We start from the raw sequence: 21990 nt of genomic DNA, 5'->3' as shown, positions 1-21990 counted from the left end.
CTCAGATATATCGGCGATATATCCGATATATTCGCTGATATATCCAATATATCGTCGATATATCTCCGATATTTTAACAGGCTTCCTCCGCTGCTCCACACATCACTTCACACTTGATTTTTTTGTCGATTTATCGGTTCCAAACCGATATATCGCCGATATTTCGGAGATTTTCCTGATATTTTTCCGATATTCCTCCCGTTTGATAATCGGTGCTCAATATCCTTTCGGGGCCGTCCGATATCCGATATATCAACGAAATATTGCCGATAAAAACCGATTTTTCAATCCATGAAGGCAACTATAAAATCAACTAAGGAAAAAGATCTTCTTTTAATATGGAGGTCCAAAGCCCATTAATAGGCGTTAACCATGGAAGCGCTCTATCTTAAATCTCTCTCAAGGTGATTGCCACCAAGGAGCCCTATTCCCCAAGGTAGAGGCGACAATTTTGACACGATAAGATAACACAACATGAAAATAACATGAATTTTAGTAGGTTTGGATTAGGTATAATGATATCTATATCATAATCATGTTAACTCATACAACTCGTTTGATAAACAAGTCATGTTTGGTTTGACCATTCAACTTGTTTAACCCATTTACTAATTCATGCCAAACGAACTTGTTTCTTTAATTGTGTCAAAATAACTTGTTTACTTAATCATGTCAAAATGACCCATTTATGACCCAACTCATTTAAGACCCATTTAAACCATGTAAAGTTAATAATTTTATATATTTAAAAATTATAAAAAATTTAGATACTTTTTAATCATACTACCATATAGTTCAAAAAGGTTAAATAACTAAGTAAAATTCTATAAATTTCATTATAAAGATTAAAAATATTCTATAATTAAAACATTAAATAAAATTTTAAACAAGTGTAAAATTAAAATTTTAATTTATTTTTATATTATAAACATATTATAATTAAAATTCATTTTTATATTATAAATATATTATAATTAAAATTATATAAATAAATTAATTAAGATTTTAAAAAAATAATACCTACTGGTTAAAGTAACTAAAGGGTATTTTAAAATAATACATTTATAAATTTTAAATTTTAAATAGGTTAAATGGGTTACAATCATGTCAACAAGTGAAAATCATGTTGATGGTTTATTCATGTCAATTCATACACAAGTTAACTTAACCCATTTATTAAACGAGTTAAATGGGTAAGGTCGTGTTACCATGTAATAAATGAGTTGTGTTTGTGTCTAATCATTCTAACACAATCATAATTTTAAAAGGTGTAAGGCACACCTAAGGTGCAAAAGTCTCCTACAGGTTAGGTGCAAGGTGCAACACAATGTGTGCGCCTAAGTGAAATGAAATGTGACCTAGGATGCATATCAATTTTATAACCCATTTATTAAACGAGTTAAATGGGTAATGACGTGTTACCTATGTAATAAATGAGTCGTGTTTGTGTCTAATCATTCTAACACGATCATAATTTTAAAAGGTGTAAGGCACACCTAAGGTGCAAAAGTCTCCTATAGGTTGAGTGCAAGGTGCAACACAAGGTGTGTGCCTAAGTGAAATGAAATGCGACCTAGGACGCATATCAATTTTATAAAATATGATTCAAAATCTAATCCAATTAATAAAAAATTTAAAATTCAAAAATCTAAAAGAAGCATTCAATAAAAAAGTAATGAAATTATATAAATTTTAATATACAATTAGAAATTTCAAAATAAAAATATTTAAAAAGGAAGAGTAAAGTAGACACGGTGTGCCTCTTTAACAAGGCGCATGTCTTGACAAGCAAGGCATTATAACTAGGGAGTGGTTGCGCCTTGAGCCTAGGTGTGCTTAAAGGGCACCTTTTAAAACTATGGACACGACCCATTACCAACCCTACCCCAAGGCAACCCAAAAGACGATCACTTCTAGGTCCACTTCAATAATAGTGAGACCAACATGATAAGTCTTCCTTAGTGGGTATCAACATCACCTAGGATTGTGTGTGCTGCAGGGCCAGCAGCTGTCATCAACTTTTGGAAAGTACTCAACTTTTAGGACCTATTTATTGGCCAGATCGATGGAAAAGGGTCTTTATGGTCTTGGGAAGAAGTTTCACCTCAATGCAGTCTTATCTTGTGCATATCCCCCTGCAATGGGGATATGTGCAATCAGAAAAGAATGCAAAAATTACTTGTGGTCAAGTATTAGAAAAAAGAAGAGATATCATCTTATTGGGTTGAATCAAGCAGTGTAGGGTCAAATTAGATGAGAGTTTTGGGTCTGAAGAGAGTGGAATCTGTGAGGAACAAAGTTCTAACTAGGAAGAGCTTATGCAGGTTTCCCAAGGAGCATAACTTATTATTGTATATTGTTATGAGAGGCATTTATCAATCACACAATAGTTGATGGAATGCTAAGTTTATACCTAGGAATTCTGAACATTGTACTTGGAAAGTCATCTCTCAGGGTCATGCTTTATGTATCAGTGGGGTGACTAACCTTATTGTTCCATCTACCCCCACCTCGATCTTATTCTAGATCTAGAAACTCAATCTATGTCACTATTTTCTAATCCATCCACCAGAACTCCTCTCACTGGACTTTAAACTTTCAATACAATCTTATTGATTATGAACTTCGTCATTTCCTGTACCTCCTTACCGTACACAATATTTACCTCTCCCAACTGTTCCAAATGAGAGGTATTGGAACCTAGAACCTTTTGGTCTTTTCCCCCAAAAATCCATTTTTGTGCCCTCATTGAGTCTAATAAACTCAAGCCAAGTTTATATTTTAGTCCATTGCTCCACAGTCAAAGTTCACTTGTTTAACGTTAATAAGAAGATCAAAACTAATAAGCTGCTATGGTTTAGGAGACCCTACATGGTTATTAGCTCTAACTTTTGTATTTTGTACATAGAGAAAGGTGAGACAACTTATCCATCTGTTCATACCATTCAATCACCCCTTAGGCTGTAGTTTTATGAGCTCCCTCCAAAGATACTGCTAATATGTTAGTTATTTGCTTCTTGGATTTTAGAAGAAGTCCCATGGCTAAGGCACTTTTCTTGCTATATGTTGAGTGCCTTGGCTTAAAATAATGCTAGGATCTTCAAGAATAGGAGTAGGACTGTTGCTGACTTGTAAAATGATATTTACTACCTCAAGTCCCTCTTGGCCACTGTTATCAAAAGAGCTCTTTCGCACTCTCAGGAGTTTGACTCTACTAGCCTATAGAGCTATTTATTATCCATATATGTAAAGAGCAATTATCAGGCTTAATGGGTGATTATGAATTATCAGGGCTCAGGAGATGCCTTTGATGCTTATTCATCACAGATTGAAGGGCAGCATCTTATTCTATGCCCATAATAGTTGAGTTTTAGTTGTCTGGAAACCTTTCCCTAGAGATTATTTGAAACTCAAGAACCACATCCAAAATCTGTCTTCTTTCCACAAACACATTTTGAAAATATGACACAACAAGACTAACAACTCTTTTCACCCTTTCAACTAGGAACTTAACCATAAATTTATATAAGCTCCACACTAGACTGATAGGCCTAAAGTCCTTGACATCCTCCACCCCTCTTTTAATAACCAAAACAACAGAAGCTGTTGTCAGGCTCCCTTTGAAGGAGCGAAACACAAAGAAATCACCAGATAAAACCCATCACTTTTTTCCTAAATGCTGCGCAGTATGATTTTGCAAAAACTCAATTGAAAAGCTGTCAGGAGCAAGGCCTCTGTCTCAAACCAAATCCGCCAAAGCTGTCAGCAGCCTTCTCCTCACTAAAAGCCCCCCTCTAAGCCTAGAGTTAACCTCACCTCTCTCATTCTAGGTCTTCTAGTTCCTGATTACTCATATTTAGCCACAGAAAAAAAGAAAAAAGAAAAAAAGAACACTTTTTCTTGCTTCTAAAATGTGTTTTTCTCTCAATGATTTTCCAATGTAATAACTAACATATTACAAACACAAGTAAATACACAAAAAATGTGTCCCCAGAAAACAGATACAGGTACAAACTTAGCAGAGTCCCTGTATTTAGATCCTGGACAATTGTCAGAATGCCATATCTTGTGTATAATACTCATTGGTGTCTACAAATCCCAGGTTCACCAAACCAACAAATGCAGATCATAAAAGGGTGCAACAATATCATAGAAAAATCATAGTAATTACTTCTTCAAGCCTTCTAAAATCAAACTTTATTTTCTGATAACTTCAAATGATTAAAGCTGAATATTAATTTGTATAAGGTAAAAAAAATCAAGATATGAAATAGAGATTCAATAAAAAAGTTTTAGGGATGGGAAAGGAAGAATTTGCTCTGCCACTTCTCAATAAATAAACAAACTAATTTGTATAAGGTACAGACAATCATTACATGATATAGAGATAGAACAAATTTCTTATGCCAAAGCTCAAAGATAATCAAATATGTGAAGAAAAGTTAAGAAAAGAAAACCTGTTTGTAAGTCATATTTGAAGGTGGGTCATGATATGGATCCACCAATGCTACCCGATCACCATATCTTTCTGCCGAGGACCTCCAAATGTCAGGAACTGCTTTCCACTCATCAGAGGCCAAAACACCATCTCCCAACAGAAATTCTCTTTCTAGAAAAGGTGAGAACTTCCTTATCTGCCTTTCCTCTGTCTATAACAGAAAGTTTTAGATGAAATGAACATCAGCACCTTTTCATCTGTATTTTTCCAATATATAATCTAATAACAAAGCTTTAAATATTAATGTCTTCCCACATGAGAACTTTAAAAACATCCCACCATTCTTACATAAGCAAAAACATTTGTCTGCCAATAAACCCATACAGAATATCGCAATAAGACCATTGGTCAGTCATACTTTTAAAGCTTGGGAACATCATTATGCTATATGAATGTAGTGGTACTGAACCCACTGTTTGCAGCATTGCTAAAAATTTAATTAAGCCCATGCAATGACCCCAGCTGGTTGGTTAGGAAGCTGTGTGGGAAAAGATTTTGACCCTGGACCAACTGCGAAAGAGAGGGTGGTATTTAGCTAATTACTATTGTTTAGTTTGACGAGTAATCCGCTAGCCATTCTCTAATCCATAATGGTGCAGTTTGGGGTTTGTGGCAATCGCCTTTTTCTCTCTTTTAAGTGATTTTTGGGTGCTCCCCAAGATGGTGAGAGGAATGGTATTGGGATTGCATGAGTTTCCTAGGGAAAAAGCGAAAGAAGATGTGGAGAATGATTCCATTGTGTTTGTTCAGGATCATTTGGCAGAGAGCAAAATAGTAGAACATGTTAGAGCTTGGAGTGGTTGGATGAAGCTCTTAAGGAGTCTTTTATCCTCTCCCCTTCACCTTTGATCCATAAGGTCCTCAGCAAATGGCTCCTAAAAAGAGAGTATTGTTTTGTTGTTCTTTTTCCTGTGACGCCTTCTACACTTCCTTCATACATGGAATGCATCCCATTTTCATTAGGCACTTTTTTAATAAAACCTTCTCATACCAAAAGAAAAAGGAAAGGAAAAGAAAGGAAAGGAAAGGAAAGGAACTTCCAGAATTTTCCTTTCTTTTGCCTTCATTTTTTTTTTTACTCCGTAGAGCACAAGAAAAAGTAGATAGGGAAGGGAAAGGTGAAGAAATGAAAAAATGAAGGAAAATAAGAATGAGTCAACGCTCCACATCTTTTTCTTCAATCCTCCTTCAATTTTATTCTTATTTTATATAAAGAATGAAAACTAAAAAAAGGGACAAGTTTTTAAATAATTTCTACCGTATCTCTTTTCTACTCATATTTTCCATAAGAAACCAAACAAGAAAGAGTTTTCTTTTCTTTTCCTTCCCTTTCCTCCCTAGTATTTTCCTATATCCAGGTGAGAAATACAAAAGGTATTCCTCTTAACAGAATACCTAATTCAGCCAACTGTCAGCCATATAAATTGACACGAAAATTAAGCACAAATTCCATTATAGTTCACAGGACTACCTGAAATGCTAAAATTACTCAGAACTGCAGATTTTTACATGAACAACGCACATCAATTGGGTGGAAGATCAAACCCAAGAAGTAGATAAATAAAAATAAATAAATAAAGGAATGGATTGTATACAAATATAGCACAGTTGACTTGCAAGCAAAAAAAAACTAGCGAGAATCACAAATGAATCAATTCATACAAAAAACAAAAAAGAAATGGAATCACCATGGATTGGGAAAAAACTCGAAATCTGAAGGCGCGAGGGAGGCGTCGGAGGGATTTGGTATGTAAAAGCGGGGTGGTGAGTTGAAACTGAAGCGGAGGAGAAGAGATGAATGCCATCTTTGGAGCGGGGGAAGGAGAGAGAGTGAGGGATGGAGACATTGGAAGTGATGAAAGAGGAGGGAGAGGTGGGGGAGCAGCGAGTGATGAATCGGATTGACTGATGAGAACGAAATTGAGCGAGCGCGTTGAAGTTTCCGCAGTATGGTAAGACTTCGGCCTGACAACGATCCCGTGGGAACGCCTACTTGCCACGTGTACATTTTGCTCTTTCCGCCATTGCGATTTTTCACCTTCCCCAACCAATTTTACAAGCTGGGTTTAATACACTGTCCGTCCCCATGTCGTAACGAATGCACTTTCGACGAATGTGATAACCAATTTCACAAACTCTGATCTTATTAAGGTTTGGCAACAGAATTGAAGTACATTTTTCGGTGGCTATCAAGGTACCGATGTCACATCTATATTTTTATGTCTTATTATTTATATTTTAATTTTATTTTTTTATATTTTTATATTCATTTGTATCTTATTTAACAATTTAGATTTCATCGTACATATTTAATGGTCCAGATCTTTCATTCCATAGGTACTATTATGGTACCTTAATATCTTCCTTCATCTTTTTATCTTTTCGTTTCACATCCAAAGATAAAAATATCAGTATTTTATAGATACATTCTTATTTTATCAATACATCATTTATCGATGTGAAAATTACTCAAAACTCATAAAAACATTAGAAAAAATTTCATAAGAAAGCAATATTACATATATTAAAGTTCTTTTATTAAATACGATAATATATGTGTGATAAAATTTGTAATGATTGACAATAATATGTTAATTTGAAAACATATTTAATACTAAAAATAATGGTCTATTTAATTTAATTGTATTTAATGATATAAAATAATGATGATATATGAATGATTTGTTTTAAATATATTTATAATTTTTTATATTTGATTAATATACAAAAGATATAAAGAAAAACATGTTACAAAAATTATTATGATTTGTATTTTTATATTCTTAACAATCAAATAAATGGAATTTAAAAATAGAATAAGTAAAATTCATTTTTAATTAAAATTTTAATTTAATATCTTGTTTTTCTCATGGATATTTATTTATGTATATTTATTAAAATTAATTTAATTAAAAGACATAAGTTCAATTTCAAATTATTGAACAAAGACCACTAGGACCCATAAGATGATATTGTCTCTCTTATAATTCAATTCTAAAGTTGACCCAATATCTCATTATATAGAGTCAACTACATTTTTGTATCTTAAATAAATAACAACGAGACATTAAGTGTTCGGGTTTATAACTTGTCATTCATTGTATACAATTTCCCCACAAACTAATGTCCATAATTTAACAAAATCAAAGCTATCAACCTTTTAAGATGACCTTTATCATCCTTAAGTTTTGGATTTTCTTATCATGTAATCAATTGACATATTTTGGTTCATCAAGAACTAATTTCAAGTTCTACTTAAGGAACTACTATGACTATAGTTTACCTGAACACACATCCTTAAAATTACCTAAGGAGACATATTGTATTATTTTCATAAGATTTCATGGTGTCTCTATTGAAAATACCTATTACTACCAACTTTAATCAATAATAATTCAATCCATAGAAAATATATGATCACTTTTATATTTTACTTGTAAGCCAAAGTCACTACTAACTTTGGCTCAACCATAATATTCTCTCAAGGTTGAAAAATAATACAACATGACAACTTTGTGAAGTCATGATTACCTAATTATTGAAGTAGAGAGAGGATTATTGAAAAACAATAACTTAACTTTTCCATTGATTAAGAATGAATATATATACACAAAACCTAAAACACAAAAATAGGAAACAATCTACCTAAAATACAAAAATATGAAACAATCCTAAAATTAGGGGATTACAACAAAAATAGGAAACAATCCTAGAATTAGGGAATTACAACAAAAATAGGAAGTTACAACTAATTACAAGAATTTGAAAATAGAAAAAAAAATCTATTGTAATGAATTTTCTAATATGCCCCCTGAAGATGGAGCTCTAAAGGAGATGTCAATCTTGACCCGTAATTGTTGGAAGCGACTTCGTGGAAGCAGTTTAGTAAGAGCGTCGGCAAGTTGATTTGTTGAGGAAACATGAGTAACATGAAGAGCACCTAATTGAACTTGATCCCGAATAAAATGATAGTCAATTTCCATATGTTTTCATGCACGAATGAAAGACTGGATTAGAACAGAGATAGGTGACACCAACATTGTCACAATAGATAACAGGCGGTGTAGGTAGAGTGACGCCAAACTCTATGAGAAGGGAACAAATCCAATTGATTTCTGAAGTAGTAGTGCCAACTGATCGATACTCAGCCTCTATGGATGACTGAGCAACTGTACGTTGTTTCTTGGATGACCAAGAAATTGGATGACGACCAAGATAGACAATATAGGCACTCATAGAGGTATAGTCGTCTTTGTTACCAGCCCAATCTGCATCTGAGAAGACATGAAGAGAAAGTGTATTTGCCTTATGAAGAAATAATCCATGAGTCAATGTGCCACATAGATATCGAAGCAGTCGTTTTGCAGCATTCTAATGTTCAGACGTTGGGCAATGCATGAATTGGGATAGCTTGTTAACAACATATGATATGTCTGGGCGAGTAAGGCAAAGATACTGGAGACTGCCAACAAGGGTTCTATATTCTGTGCAGCTAGTCAGAGTTATACTTGAATGAAGTGTGAGATTTCTATCTTTAACAAGTGGTGTAACAACAGGTTTTGCACCAGACATTTTTGTCAAGGCAAGAAGATTAGAGATGTAGCGCCTTTGAGTAAGCAACACACTAGATGGAGTGGTAAGAATCTCAATGCTGAGAAAGTAGGACAGGATGCTAAGATCCTTGATTGAAAACTTTGTGCCAGGAGGTCAATGTAGTGCTGAATAATATTGGTGTTGGTACCTGTGATAATAATGTCATCCACATAAACAAGTAGATATATTGTAATGTCACCTAAGTGGAGAATGAATAGAGAAGTGTCTGCATGAGAGTTTGTAAACCCAGACTCAATGAGGAACTGGCGAAGTTCAAGATACCAAGCCCGTAGGGCCTGCTTGAGTCCATATATAGTCTTCTTTAATTTGCATACATGTGTTGGATTGTCTCTATCAACAAATCCCGAAGGCTGGTCCATGTAGACATCTTCGAAAAGATGGCCTTGAAGAAAGGCATTATTAACATCCAATTGTCGCAATTGCCAACCTTTACTGACTGCTAGGCTTAGAACAAGTCGTATTGTTGTTGGCTTGACAACCAAACTAAAGGTGTCATGATAATCTACGTCAGGTCGCTAATGAAAACCTTTGGCAACTAATCTAGCTTTGTACCTGTTAATAGAGCCATCAAGAAGCCGTTTAATACGAAAAACCCACTTACATCCAACACGATTCTGCATAGAAGTAGATGGAACAAGCTCCCAAGTTCCATTCCAAACAAGAACATCAAATTCATCATTCATGGCTTGTCTCCATTTAGGATTGGTGAGGGCTTGGTTAATAGTATGATGCTCAATGTTTGATGGTTAAGAAAGGACAACAGTGAGATTCATCTTGGTTAGCGGTTTGTGGATGTTGTTTTTGGCTCTAGTGGTCATGGAATGAGTATTTTGATGGGTGGATGGAGTTGTGGTTGAAGCAGAAGAGGTCTCAGAATTGTGTGGTTCTGGTGGTGGAGTATGAGCGCCATCAATGAAGTGATGAAGATCATAACCTTTAAGAAGATATTGGATTTGAAGGCTCCATGTGAGATAATTGGTGGATGACAATTTGGTGATATTGGAGAGATTGATTGTAAGGAGGGGATGTTGAGGATGTTGAGGATCTTGGGAGTTTTGGGTGGTGATAGGATCGTTGGTGGAAGAGAAGGATGCACTGGAAGCCATTGAGGAGAAGGAAAAAAAAAAAGGAAGAAAATACGCCCAAGAAGATTAGGCTCTGATACCATGTTGAAGTAGAGAGAGGATTATTGAGAAACAATGACTTGATTTTTCCATTGATTAAAAATGAATATATATACACACAAAACCTAAAACACAAAAATAGGAAACAATCTACCCAAAACACAAAAATAAGAAACAATCCTAGAATTAGGGGATTACAACAAAAAAAAGGAAACAATCCTAGAATTAGGGAATTATAACAAAAATAGGAAGTTACAACTAATTACAAGAATTTGAAAATAGAAAGAAAATCTATTGTAATGAATTCTCTAAAACTAACAACCTTACATCATGACTCACCATAGGTTTTATCTAATGTGCAATCATACACACTAATGCACTTACTATGAGAATCTCATCTCGATGGCTAAGACTAGTCATCCATTCAATTAGGAGGTAATACACTACAACCTTAAATAAATTGTCTAAATCCATGAACCAATTGAGAACAAATAATTTATTTGTAAGAAACTCATGACTTAGATCTTCCATGTAATTCTTAATGCATTTAAGTCATATACAGTATAAGAAATGCAAGTCAAAATGCTCATCAAATATAGCGCATAGAATAAGAATAGATACAAATGAAATTGGAATATTATTTAATAAATTATAATCTCTTAATTTGTTACATTATGTGAAGCTTTTAAAAGCTCTATTCCAACCATGATTAGCATTCAATAGTTGCAAACCAAAAATAAAATAACATAATTATTGAAATTTTTTATAATAATTAATATGGAAAAAAATACAAGTATAATAATGGAATATAAGTAAAATAAATTATAAGCAAAATAATTTTCTTCTATCTTAATTTATTTCTTCAAATTCAAACATCATATATATTTTATTTAATAAAATTGAAAATATTAATATATTTATATTTAATTATAATTAAATTTTGATAATATCAAAGATGAAAAATAAATATTGTTATTTTTAATTTCTTTATACATATTTTAAAATTTTATACTTATTTGTAATTTATGATGTGATAGTTCAACCATAGGTGAGACTATTGAATTGTGAATGGATAACTATTTTGATTTAATAAGCTACTTAAAAAATGATAAATATTCCATAAAAATATAGATATATACAAATGGATTCATTTGTTTCCCCTTTTTCTTTTTCTTTTCTTCCATCTTGGCATGTGGGTACTCCCTTCTATTCTTGAACTAAATATAAAATAACTCATAAAATATTTATCAATGAAAAAAGCAAGAAGACACTTAGGCCCCATTTGGTGGTGTTTTTTAAAATTTGTTTTCAAAATAGAGAACAAAAAACAATTTTTTTAAAAAAAAAATAAAAAACAAAATGTTTGGCAAGATGGTTAAAAAATAGTTTTTTAAAAAATAAAAAAACAAAAAGCTTGTTTGGATGCAATAATTTGTATTGTTTTTAAAAACAATACCTTACCTTTATTTTATAAAAATTTTATAAATTTAATTTATAATAATATGAAATCAAATTCAAGTTAAGTGTTATTAAAATTTTATTAAAAAAAAATGAGAAAATGAGTGGATTTATATAATACAGACTATAAAATCAATTATTAATTAAGAAATTAAAAATATTTTATTTATCACTTGAGGATCTTGGAGAATTTTCTCAAAATGATTTGTATTTCATATTCTATAATAAAAAATTTATAATATATTTATTTATAAGATACTTTCATCAAATTAAAATAATAAAATAATTTTTTTTGGTAATTTTATATAATATTATTAAGTAAAATGACATTTTAGGAAATAATTATTTGACTTAGAAAAAAGTGTATATATTTTAAAATATTTTTAAATGAATGAAGATAAAACCAATTTATAAAAGTTGAGGTTCATTTTTCTATATTATCAAATTAGTGCGTGAAAACCCATTTTCCCTAATTTTTTTTTTATTATGAAACAATTTTTTTATTCTAGTAAAACAAAAGTTGCTATAAGATTAAAATAATTTTAATATTCATTTTTAATATAAGCCAAACAAGTACTTTAATGATTTTTTTTTTTAATTTCTTGTTTGATCATGTTTTCTTATGTTTGTTTTCATAAATTGTATTTAAGTTCAAGAACAAAAAAAAAAGGTTGTTTTTTAATGTTTTATAAAAATACAAATATTTGGAAAATTATTTTTATAAAAGGATTTTTTTTAAAAAAAAAAAAACTTGTTTGGATAATTTTTTTAAATTGTTTTGATTTTGTAAAAATATTTTAAATTCAATTTATATAATATTAATTAATTAAATTTGATTGGAGGCTTATTGACAATGAAAAGAATTTTGTAATTACAAATAAATTAAAAAAAATAAATGATTTTTAGTAAAACATAAATAGTAATATTATAATAAAATCATAAATTATATTTTTAGTAGAAAATATACTATTTTATTATATGTTAGAAGCATAAAGATGTTAACATCTTTGCATTTTTATTTTTTTTGTTAAAAATGAATAATACTAATTGTAAATAGTATTTTATTTAAAATGAATAATGAATAAAGTTTTACTTTTTTAACATATAAATAAGCCAAGTTTTTTTTATTACATATGCACACATTTAGTACTCAATTTTGAATATAATATTATAGAATTTTTTGATTTAATCTACAATTAATTGGATCGGTTTTCCTCTATGATTTTTGTTTTAATGATTAGATTTATTTTTGAGTTCCAAATTATTTTTAAAAATTGTTAAACTCATTAATAAACTCAATAAAAAGTGTCACTTGATTTGAAGTTCATTTATTTAGTGAAAAAACTTATCAAAGTATAATTATGTGTATAAAAGAAATAATAGAGTCATTATAAACCAATTTTTATTCATAAATATGGTATTAATAAGTTTATTATTTAAGTTTCAAATTATTTTTAAAAATTATTAGATTTGTTAATGAATACAACACATTAAATTTTATTTAATTTAGAATTCATTTTCTTAGTGAAAAAAAAAATAGAAAATAATGATTTTATGTAACAAAAGTTTCTACTTTTTGATGTATTTTTTAACGGGTTATCTTCTATCATTAGGGAAATTAGTAATCACTAGTTCTATCATTAGGGATATTAGTAATCACTAGTTCAAATATCTTCTAGATTTCTTCATGGTTTTTCGAGGTTAACATCATTTGACCTACTTCACCTTTCTTGATCAATTCATGATCCTCCTTTGCCTGAATCATTCTGCAACATTTTTGTTTTTACAATCTTATGACTTGCCCTCTACTTATTCACTACATCTTTTCAGAAAATTTCATCACTACATCTTTTCAGAAAATTTCAATTTAATTTGGCTTTGCGATGGTTGGCAATGTAAACACCATCCTATGATCCAACATTTCTAGTAGATTCAAGGTTCAAAATTTCGACCATTGGTATGACTTGATTGAGTTGTATCCATCTCGGTCATGCTCAATATTAGACTCATTATTGAGTCAAAATTGGTGGAGAAAATAAAAAATCGCCAAAATAAAGGACTTTAGAAGGAAATGTCTTAATTTGTATTTTCATCCTCCAAATCTAAGCTTTGGCATCCTTGTATAATTAATTTATGTCTGGTTTAATGCCTTCAAACCTCAATATGATTTAAGAAGTTCATAAGAAGTTCGTTAAGACGTGAAAGGAGTATTTTTCAAAGAACTAGGTATGTTGTTGAGAATTGGTTATCATGGAGAGATGTGAGAAGTTGTTTGAGAGGTGGGATATTATGCAAAAATGGGTTTGTTGCAAAGAAATTGGAGAGGGAGGTCTATAAGGGTATTTTGTAGAGGAATGGGTGTGTCAAGGAGAAATGGGAGAGAGAGAGTCTTTAGAGGTATTTTGCAAAGGAATGAGTGTGTTAAAATAGAGATGGAAGAAAGGTATTTAACCAAAATGGAAGAGAGGTTTTTGACCAAAATGGGGGAGAGCTTTTTTTGACCGGGTATTTAGGAATATATTAAATAATTATAAATACCTAGGTTTATATGAAATATATAGAATATAAATATTAATCTAAAAATGAAAAATTAATGGATAAAAGTAATTTAAAATATATTTATTTTTCTAATTTGTTTATTCAAATGAAAATAAAAATCTTGTTTTTTTATTAATGGTTTTATTTAGAATAAATTTGATAGAAAAAAAAAATGATATTTATATTTTTAAAGGTGATTTATGATTGTTTTTTAATGGTTGAAAATATTTTTTTTATAATTTTTAAAATATTTAGTTTTAAAAAATCATTATAAAAATAGATTCTTTTTATTAGTTTTATCTAATATTTAGTATGAGGTGATAAAAAAAAAATATCTTTTGCTTCTACCACTATATATGGATAATGTTCACTCTTTATATATTTATTAACTTTTTAGTCTATATAATTGTATTTATTTATTTATTTTTTGATAAGTTTAAAAATTTTCTTAAAAATTTTGGAATTCTTAATTTAACATATTTTACATAGCATTCCGTACTAATACAAGATGCTAAGACTTTCAACCATGGCTAATTACGAAACGGAATTCAAAGGTTGTGAACCTAAATTGCATTTTATCAAACCAATCATCAAACTCAAACCAAATAACCAATCATCATACTCAAATCAAAACGACATTTTGCCTTTTTATTCGAGGTATTGATCATCTTAAAGTAACCCTAAATTAACTACTCATGTTTATCCCTTTATATTTATTGTAGGGATGATGGTGCCTTTTTTATTTATTGATCTTAAAATAAAAAACAAATGTTTATCCCTCTAATATATCAAGTATTGTAAGGATAATGGTGCCTTTTTATACGAGATATTGATCATAGGAAACTAACCCTACAAAAATTAGGGATATGGAGGGTTAACGGCTACATAGGATAGAGTAAGTATTTGTTTTAGCATACACCAATATCTCATGTACAACATGCATTAAAATAATAGTAGTTGGAAAATAATAATAATTAGAAAAGAAACTTTATCTTAAACTTTACCATCCTTCAAACTTATAAATACTAAAAGTGACTAATGAAACACATTTTATAAAGAAAGATCACGTTAAAAGTTGTCAGATAGGTTATGCTATCATCAATAATTGATTTTGAAAATCACAAAAAGTGCATGACCACTTACATTGTTGATATTATGGAGTCCAACGTTCATGTAAAGTGGTTTCTTCACAAGATTGAGAATCTTTAATTGCCTCCACAAGATACAATTTTTATTATTTAGCCAACAATTTATTTATTTGCATTTTTTTTGCTAACATTTTCAATTATTTTTGGTTAAGCATTTTTTTTTTATAAAACTATCAATGAATTAAATATATGACTTCAATTATAAATACATGGAGTTTAATTGTTCTTGATTTTTTACTTTTTTAAAAAATATTTTTTGCTTAGTGATCCTAATTTCTATAAAATTATAAATGGATTAAAGACATAATTTTATTTCTAAATATGTAGATTTTATTTATTTCCATTTTTCTAATTCTTTTTGTTAAATTGTATTGATTTGTATAAAAATATAAAATTACATGATTGATGTAAAACATAAACTGCACTTAAAATACTTTATGTTGATGACTATAAAAAAAGTTGATTTTTTTTTTAAATAAATAAAAAAAAGACAAAAAAAAAATTAAATACATGATAAAAAAATAAAAATAAAAATAAAAATATACTTAAAGCGAGTCTTGAAAACATAATCTTGGGGTACGTTAAAATAGTTTCTTAACAAATGGTTTTAGAATAGAATTTAATTCTAATTTGAGAGTTTTATAATGCACATCAAATTTGAGAAATTTTGGAGTAACAAATCATAAATTATGTCCTAATTAAATTTTAGAAGTCAGGTAAAATTTGGATAAACTTTCCTTAAGATATTTAAAAACTTTGAGTATTATAATGAGTTTGTTTCCTATCCCTCTAAGTATGATAATGATAAGTGGAAATTTCCAAAACTTTGAGTATTATTTTATTTATTTTATTAAAATAAAAAAATAAAAAAAATCATGTGAAAGGAATAAAAGTCTATCCTTGTCCATTTTAATGTAACTTTCGAAAAGCTAATTTGAAAAAGAATTTTCCATCTTCATTTTTATCACTTTTTTTTTTTTCCTTTTAGAGAACTTATGAAATTATATTTTCTATTAAAAATACAAATATAAAAATTTATATCAAATTAAATTAATAACATTATTTTTATTATCATGGTTAATTTTTTTATTCATCATTTAAGTACTAAAAAGTTTGAAATTTAGTTGGGATTGAAAACCAAGGAAGACATTTGGACTAACCTTTGCTCAATTGGGTAGTAAACTCAAGCTATCATTTAAAATTTCAAAATGCATTATCTAAGTCCATTAACCAACAATGATCAATTTGTTTACTTGCAAGTGATTCATGACTTAAATATTTCGTACAACTCCTAATATGCAATGCAAGAGACACTTGACCCTAATGCTCAAAAATTATAATGCAAGAATATAATAAATAAAATGAAAATGAAAATTATATTATAAATAATAAATCTTGTTTTTTTTATTACGTAGTGTCTGTGGACCCCGCATTTCGCTCAATGCATTCCCACTCGATGGCGCGACTCACTTTTTTTTTTATTTGTTGAAAATTTGACTTTTAGAAAAAGATTTGGAGTCGCCACGTATTTTTGTTTTATTTTTTAAAGGAAAAACAAAATAAGAAAGAAAAACCCTAAGTGTGACTCCTAAAGGAAAAACAGGTATGTGAAAAACAGAGTTTGAGTCTGGAGGTCAGGTTACTTATTGAGAAAGTACAATGAAAGACCATAGCACCCCTCTAAGCCCTTTAAAAACGGGTCTCTACTAAATAAGGTGAGACAAATGTTACAATTGATAAGAAAATCAAATGATACCAATGAAATAATAAAATAATAAAATGAATCATGTATGAAAATAAGCAAAGTAGGAATGAGAGTGTACCTTGGCAACAAGTAATAACGCACTATCATGGAAACAAAGTTAGCTCAAGACAAAGATTAAGCAATATTCATTAAGCATAACAATTGACAATCAGAAGAGAAAACTCATATGTATGGGCCCCCACCAAAGCTCAATTTATCTTGCATGAATTAGACTCACAAATTCTATTATTTTGAAATTATGAAAAATTCAATATTGCTTATTTAAAATCAAGAGAAACATAAAATTATTTGAAAATCAAAGAAAATTTGTATAAGTGCATACCAAAATGAGAATGACAACAACTTTCTTTAAAAATGGGATTTTTAGCAACCTAAAACCCTAATAAAGGATGAAAAGATGTAGAATTGAAAAAATATTTGACAACTAGAGTGAAATTAAAACTATTCGGAAGAAAACTAGAGTTTTGAAATTTATTTGAAGATTGAAATCTCAAAAATTATTTGAAAATTGAAGTTTTGAAAATTAAATTTAAGAATTGGAATTTTGGAAATTAAATTTGAAGATGAAATTTTTTTATAAATAAATAAAATAATAATAATAACGAAAATAATAATGACTAAATAAATGAATGTGAAAATTAGAATTTTGGAAATTGGGAATTAAATTTAGAAATCGGAATTTTGAAGAATTATTTAAATATGGAATTTTAAAAATAAATAAATAAATAGAATAATAATTATAACGAAAATAATAATGATTAAATAAATAAATGTGAAAATTGGGAATTAAATTTGGAAATCAGAATTTTGAAAAATTATTTAAAGATGGAATTTTAAAAATAAATAAATAAATAAATAGAATAATAACAATAACAAAAATAACAATGATTAAATAAATAAATGTGAAAATTGGAATTTTAGAAATTGAGAATTAAATTTGGAAATCGGAATTTTGAAGAGTTATTTAAAGATGGAATTTTAAAAATAAATAAATAAAATAATAATAATAATGACGAAAATAATAATGATTAAATAAATAAATGTGAAAATTGGAATTTTGAAAATTATGAATTAAATTTGGAAATTGGAATTTTGAAGAGTTATTTAAATATGGAATTTTTAAAATAAATAAATAAATAAATAGAATAATAATAATAGTGAAAATAACAATGATTAAATAAATAAATGTGAAAATTGGGATTTTAGAAATTGGGAATTAAATTTGGAAATCGGAATTTTGAAGAGTTATTTAAAGATGAAAATTTAAAAATAAATAAATAAATAAATAGAATAATAATAATAACAAAAATAATAATGATTAAATAAATAAATGTGAAAATTGAAATTTTGGAAATTGAGAATTAAATTTGGAAATCGGAATTTTGAAGAATTATTTAAAGACGAAAATTTAAAAATAAATAAATAAATAGAATAGAATAATAATAATAACAAAAATAACAATGATTAAATAAATAAATGTGAAAATTGGAATTTTGGAAATTGGGAATTAAATTTGGAAATCGGAATTTTTGGAAAATTTTTTTGAAGATTGAAGTGAAGATAAGATTATTTGAAAATTCGGAATTTTGAAAGTCATTTAAAAAAAAATTGTGATAACATGTGAGCATAAAGGACAAAAAAGGAATATGGACATATATGTCCCAGGGATGGCCCACCCAAAAGTCCTCCATTGATTTTACTGCCATATAATGATTCATAGATAAGAAAAATCCATCAATGGCTCTAAAAGCCTTCATTTTAGAGATTGGTTTTGGAAACTGGGTACTTGATAGCATTGGGATCAACCTCACCAGCAGTTTTTGTCATCGACAATGTAAGCTCCAAGCATGACCTATTCTCTAAGTAGTGGGTTGCAAGCTGATACCTGTAAGTTGGAATCAATTCCCACTCGATCAAAAGGTTGTCTGCAGTGCCTAAAACTAAAGACAAAATGCTCTGCATGGTTATAGAGCTTGTCTGCAGTAACTTAGAAAAATACCAAAACTACCTGTTAATATATTCCCTTTGAAGAAATATGACTTTTGGTGCTCCCACCAGCTTTTTGTAAGAAGCATTGTGCTAGCAAAACCATTTAACTGCTTCTATCACCTTTCCACCATGCAATTGTGGCTCCAGCTAGAAGTTTCCCAAATTCTTCATCATTTCTCACAACCGACAAAACATGCATCGGGATTATCGTATTCTTCTTGTTATCCCTTGCTGCATCTCTAGCCAACTCCAAAACCTTAGCAGCTAGTTACTCCAGCACGACAGCAAGGTAGACCTGGGCACCGGTTCCAACGCGTTGAGAATGATGGCCTTTCTTGAGGTATCTGCCGATATGACTGACCGGAAATTGAAGACCAGTTTTGGCGGAACGGGATACGGGCTTCTTCTTGGGAGCAGCAGTAAGTGAGGAGGGGACGCCACCGATGATGGCAGACTTATGCTTGGTGAAGGGAGCTCTTGGGAAGGAGTTGTTGATGTCGATCTAGGTGCTAGAGCCGACATGGTGGCTAGAGCATCTAAGAGCTCCTCCAAACTGACAGCCATTACACACGGGGATAAGGATATTGTTCCAGTGTTTTCATGCGCGTGGGTTGGGGCTAGTAAAAAAGAGTGGCGAGCTGTACGTGAGATGTGGTAGAGTAGAGGCTTAGCTGCAAAATTGGAAAGAGGTTGGTCATACCTATGCACGACTCCTATGTGCACGGGTAGGAAATGGGTATTTGAAAGACGGGAGGGAGTAGAGAGATGGAATCGACTACTGAAATGGGGAACATGCAGTAAGCCCTGCCGTTTTGTGTAGTTCATCCCCATAAAGAAATAAATCAGTCTCATCTTTGGTTGGCAAAGAAGGAGAGATGACCACCTATTCCATATCCTCTTACTCATTTCAGAGGGTACACTCTCAGATGACAGACCGAGATCTCGGAATACGCCCGGTAGTCATTCCGACATCATCAACTGTTGAGGCACATACTCATGCACACTTGAAAAGTTACCAATAACAGAGGAAGACAAGAGTAGGAAGGAAACCAAGGAAGCAAAACATAAAAAAAAAAAAAAAAAACAAATAAAAACAACGCTAAATGAAGCTCCATTTCATAGGTCATCAGTGAGCTTCCTAACCAGTGGGAGAGACCATGATGGACTTTTCATATAAATAGCTAGATGAGTAAATAAATAAACAAATGAAAACATGGTTGCAAGCATCTTGCAAAGAAACGCAGACAAAGCTAAAAACAGAGCAGGATGGCGCAAAAATGGGGGAGTATAGGACATGCAGTGACTGTACCTGAACGTCTCCCTTTAAGCAAGGATTGCATAGTTTTAAGCTCTAGATTCCAAAGTTTCTTCAAGCTTTCCCAAAAGTCCCCCCTACTACTTCGGTTCTCCCATTTTCTCATTGTTTTTCTGTTCTTCTTTCTTTCCCCGAATATCCCTCTACAGCTCAATGTTTTTCTCTCTCAATTATTCGCCCTCTGTTTTTAGCTCTCTACCTCCATAATAGCTCACCCATGGACAACACTACAACCCTTTTTTTCCAGCTCTCCTTTCTTTACCTCCGTAGCTAGCTCACCTCTTTCTTTTTCAACTCACCCATTCTTCTTACCTCATATCTTTTCCGTCCAGCTTTTATTCTCTCACAAGTTGCTACTAGCTCCCCTGCCTGCTCAAATCATCATTTCCTCTAGAACTTTAACCACCACCATGGCGAGGTGGTCACGTCCAAGGCTACGCGTCCCATGCAGCTGAGCATGGAAGTCGTCCCCTACTCCTCCAAATAAATAAATAAATAAAAATGTTTTACTCTTCAAGGTGGCCATCCAAAAAGGGTTTACAAATATGCCCCTCTTCGGTAGAGTTCACGAGTGTAAGGAATATGAACACTAGAGTGAAAAGAAAGTGTGAATAGTGAGTGAAACAAAGTGAACTCTACCGAAAAAAAAGAAAGACCCGTAAAGGTACACAAGTAGAACACAAACTCGCTCAAACCAACAAATAAACAAAAAAAGCTTTAAAATCCTAAAAGGAGGGTAACTCTCAAAATGCCTCTAAAGTTGCGCTATGGATCCAGACTCCCTCTAAAATGTCTCCAAAAGTGACTCGAAGATCAATGTTAGAGATGAGTAACGGTCGAACCACCTTGGAGTACAAGAAAGAATGTGTCCAAAGGGAACTGCCCCATGTGAACTACATGAGAACGCTAAGTGTAGGGTGTCAAACAACATGATCGAAATATGTGTCGTGAACTCAAAGGACTACGTCATGTGCAATGGAAGGGGAAATCTAGAAGGACATGATGAACAAGCGATAAGCACAAGGTAACAAGGTGGGAAAAATAAGGACGAATGTAAAATCGTGAAGGCAAGACGTGCAATGCCAGTGAATATGAATGTCAAGAGCTATGACTCTGAATGATAAGGTAGAGGAAAAATGACTTTGAATGCTAAAATGAGGAAAAATGGTGACTCTAAATGCCTGAATGAGTATGCATAATGACTTTGAATGCCATAACTAAGAAGGGATAGTGGCTCTGAATACCAAACTGAAAAAATATGATGGCTTTGAAAGCCCAAACTGAGAAGAGATGGTGGCTCTGAGTGCCAAAACTAAGAAGAGATAGTGGCTCTGAACGCCAAATTGTGAAAGATGACTCTAAACGTCGTAATTGAGAAGATATAGCGGCTCTGAATGTCGTAACTAAGAACAAACAACAGCTCTGAATGCCAAACTGAAAATGCGGCTCTGAATGCCATAACTGAAAATGCGGCTCTGAATGCCATAACTGAGAAGGGATGGTGGCTTTAAACGCCGAAATTGAGAAAGACGTCTCTGAAC

The 21990-nt window shown here is 30.9% G+C and overlaps 1 protein-coding gene across 1 annotated transcript in view; it reads right to left on the bottom strand.

Moving 5' to 3' along the window:
* The window catches only part of LOC117921245 (probable acyl-activating enzyme 16, chloroplastic), a 75901-nt gene extending 69356 nt beyond the window's left edge, over positions 1-6545 (bottom strand). The window contains exons 1-2 of the mRNA XM_034839083.1: positions 6187-6545; positions 4458-4649 (exon numbers count right to left, since the gene is read on the bottom strand). Of these exons, the coding sequence (XP_034694974.1) occupies positions 4458-4649; positions 6187-6345 (351 nt within the window). The 5' untranslated portion in view covers positions 6346-6545. The remainder of the gene's footprint in view (positions 1-4457; positions 4650-6186) is intronic.
* Between the last annotated feature and the right edge of the window lie 15445 nt (positions 6546-21990).

This window comes from Vitis riparia, chromosome 8 (genome assembly GCF_004353265.1).
Source record: "Vitis riparia cultivar Riparia Gloire de Montpellier isolate 1030 chromosome 8, EGFV_Vit.rip_1.0, whole genome shotgun sequence".
Lineage (NCBI taxonomy): Eukaryota > Viridiplantae > Streptophyta > Magnoliopsida > Vitales > Vitaceae > Vitis > Vitis riparia.
The sequence above is the reverse complement of the archived record's forward strand: the minus strand, read 5'-3'. Positions and strand labels throughout refer to the sequence as shown.